This window comes from Cryptomeria japonica, chromosome 1, assembly GCF_030272615.1.
Source record: "Cryptomeria japonica chromosome 1, Sugi_1.0, whole genome shotgun sequence".
NCBI lineage: Eukaryota > Viridiplantae > Streptophyta > Pinopsida > Cupressales > Cupressaceae > Cryptomeria > Cryptomeria japonica.
Window position 1 is genome coordinate 667,080,395 of NC_081405.1, and position 2,674 is coordinate 667,083,068.

The following is a 2,674-nucleotide window of genomic DNA, read 5'->3' on the forward strand; positions in this document are numbered from 1 at the left end:
CTGATTTTCATCTTCCATATACGTTATACGTGGACAAGAAATCCAATAATTTTTTGAAATAAATTTAATACTGGTCAGTGAAAAATGACCGATTTCGAAATCCCAGACTTTTTTCATTTGATCAGGTGCTTTCTGAACAATCTTTGGGTCTTCATCAGTAAAAGATAAGCTAATTAAAGAAATGGATGATTTTACTATTTTCATTTGATCAGGTGCTTTCTGAACAATCTTTGGGTCTTCATCAGTAAAAGATAAAGCTAATTAAAGAAATGGATGATAAAAATCAAGATCTCGAAATCTTTTTAGTTTTCTTCTTACTGGATCCAATCCCTTAAGCTTGTAATGGTTTTACGGTTTGGGCATTTCTACAGTTCTCGATTTGGAAGTTGCATCATGTCTTGAATAAACCTGTTCAGATTGAGAAAGGAAGAACCTCCCTCCCCAACCGCTTTAAATGCCGCCTCTTTCAACTCCATGCCCCTTTTTCTCAGCTCCTCCGCTTCCTTACCCTCCATTACTCTCCTCACGCCTTTCTCTATCTCCTCCCTTCTAACCACCACATTTTCACCAACGTCCACGTCCTCCAAGTCAATGCCAATCTTCCACAGATCCTTGCAGAAGCGGCAGTCCAGAAACTGGTCAGAGAAATGGGGCCATCCAAGCATTGGAATTCCCATGCTCATGCTCTCCAAACTTGAGTTCCACCCGTAGTGGGTGAGAAACCCTCCTACGGAAGTGTGAGACAAAACCTTCACCTGAGGCGCCCATTTCACAATCACTCCCCGATCCTTGGTCCTCTCTTTAAAACCCTCCGGCAGAGTTGCAGGCGTACCTCCCGCAATATCCATTCGCAGAACCCACAGAAAAGGGTGCTCGCTCTTCTCCAACCCCACTGCCAACTCCTCCAGCTGCTCGTTCGATGAGACGGCGATGCTGCCGAAGGAAACATAGATCACAGAATCTGGCTGTTGGGTGTCCAGCCATTTCAGACAGCTCTCGTCCTGCTCCAAAAGACTCGCTTGCTTGCACAAATCTTTTCCTTCCAGGAAATTGGGAAGAAATACAGGCCCTACTGCCAAAGCAGGGCAGCAATTACAGGACAGCGCGCTTACAATTTGAGGGGCTTCCAGCTCATCGAATGTGTTGACCAGCACATAGTCTGCCTTACTTTGAAATTGGGACTCACGCAGAAACCACTGGAAGTAAATGTCCGATGTATCGGTAGTGTGATAGAAGGAACACAAATCACTCGGCAATAGAGGCGGAAGATTACCGGGCAAACAAGTTATTACTTTGTCTTCCCTCTTCGATTCCTCGACTGCAATTATAAGCTTTCAGTTATTACAAACCTTTTGAACAATCAAAACCCTATTGAGAATCATTGGTGTAGATTTCGTACCTTTCACAGGAATATGTCCGCGGGAGAGGAGAAGGTTCGAGTTGCACTGAGCAATAGAAGAGGCGGCGCACATCGGCCAGAAGATCACTCGGGGCACTCCCATTTTGTTGGCTACTTGAAGAGTGCAAGACATAAAAGATTCTGCTATAATGCAAGTGATGGGAGGAGTTCCCTCCGGTAAGCCGCATCGCAGATGATGCTCCAACACTGGGCCAAGATTTTCTATCGCGATTATGTACTCGGCAAGATTGGAGAGACGACCATGATCTGGCGGCAATCCATCTGGAATGGTGAGAAACCTGAATGTGGAGGTGGAGTTGTGATCATCATTATCTTTATCAGCTGCTTTGGACATGCACCTGTCACTCCACTCAGTGTCGACGAAGGTGATGAAAACCCCCCTTGAAGAGAGGAGGTGAGTCAAATTGATGAGAGGATTGATAGTGCCTTGCGCAGGGTAAGGTACCATCACTGCGTGCAGGCCATTGATCTCCATGCCCTTCTATTTGCTTGAGATGAGCTGAGCCTAGCCTTCATATAGAGGTATACATTTTAACAAGGATTAGGTGTCGCAGAATGTTAGGTTGAAATGACCTGTCCCCTTTACATTGAAATTGGAGAATATGGGTAACGTGAAGAGAAAGAAAACGATCACGAAAAGCCACTCTTATTGGGTAACTTCCCATCATATTCAAAATGGGTGAGCTGGTGGCTTATACAGATCACTCAGGCTGCTTCATATTTAAATAATAATCGGTTCGCCGTTTCAAACCATTCAAAGTATACATTGGGAAATGTGGTCAGATCTTTAAAATATTCTGAGGTGAATTGAATCAAATCCTGAGAATCTCTATATTTTAGGCGTAGAGACAACCATAAAACTTCGAAATATCCTTACGTCATCTATACTTACCTATATCTCTGATCTCAAGTGATCGACATAGCTGCTTAAAAGTTGCATATAGCATATTCCACAAAAATGGTTTCAAATGTAGGAGTTTGCAATTGCTTTACCTAAATATTATATCTAATCTTGAAATGTTAAGAAAGGTGAATATAGCATATTCTAAGAAAAGAATCTACTTAAATACTTTTAAATGTAGCAGTTTGAAATTGCTTTACTTAAATATTAATTTTAATCATTTAAGATATTTATATTTGACATATTTTTAATTTTTAATTTAAAAAAAAAAATCAAAATAAAATTGAAGATTACAACTATTAGGTTTCATGTGTGTTAACTTTATATTAATTTAAAAAATAGTATGTTATAGA

The 2,674-nt window shown here is 41.1% G+C and overlaps 1 protein-coding gene across 1 annotated transcript; it reads right to left on the bottom strand.

The window, feature by feature from the left end:
* Positions 1-241: 241 nt before the first annotated feature.
* Positions 242-1,901, bottom strand: LOC131071955 (linamarin synthase 2-like). The gene is made up of 2 exons (XM_058007930.2): positions 1,400-1,901; positions 242-1,318 (listed from the first exon to the last, which is right to left on the bottom strand). Exons 1-2 carry the CDS (start codon positions 1,893-1,895, stop codon positions 366-368), a joined length of 1,449 nt encoding a protein of 482 aa, XP_057863913.1. The 5' UTR covers positions 1,896-1,901; the 3' UTR covers positions 242-365.
* Positions 1,902-2,674: the final 773 nt, after the last annotated feature.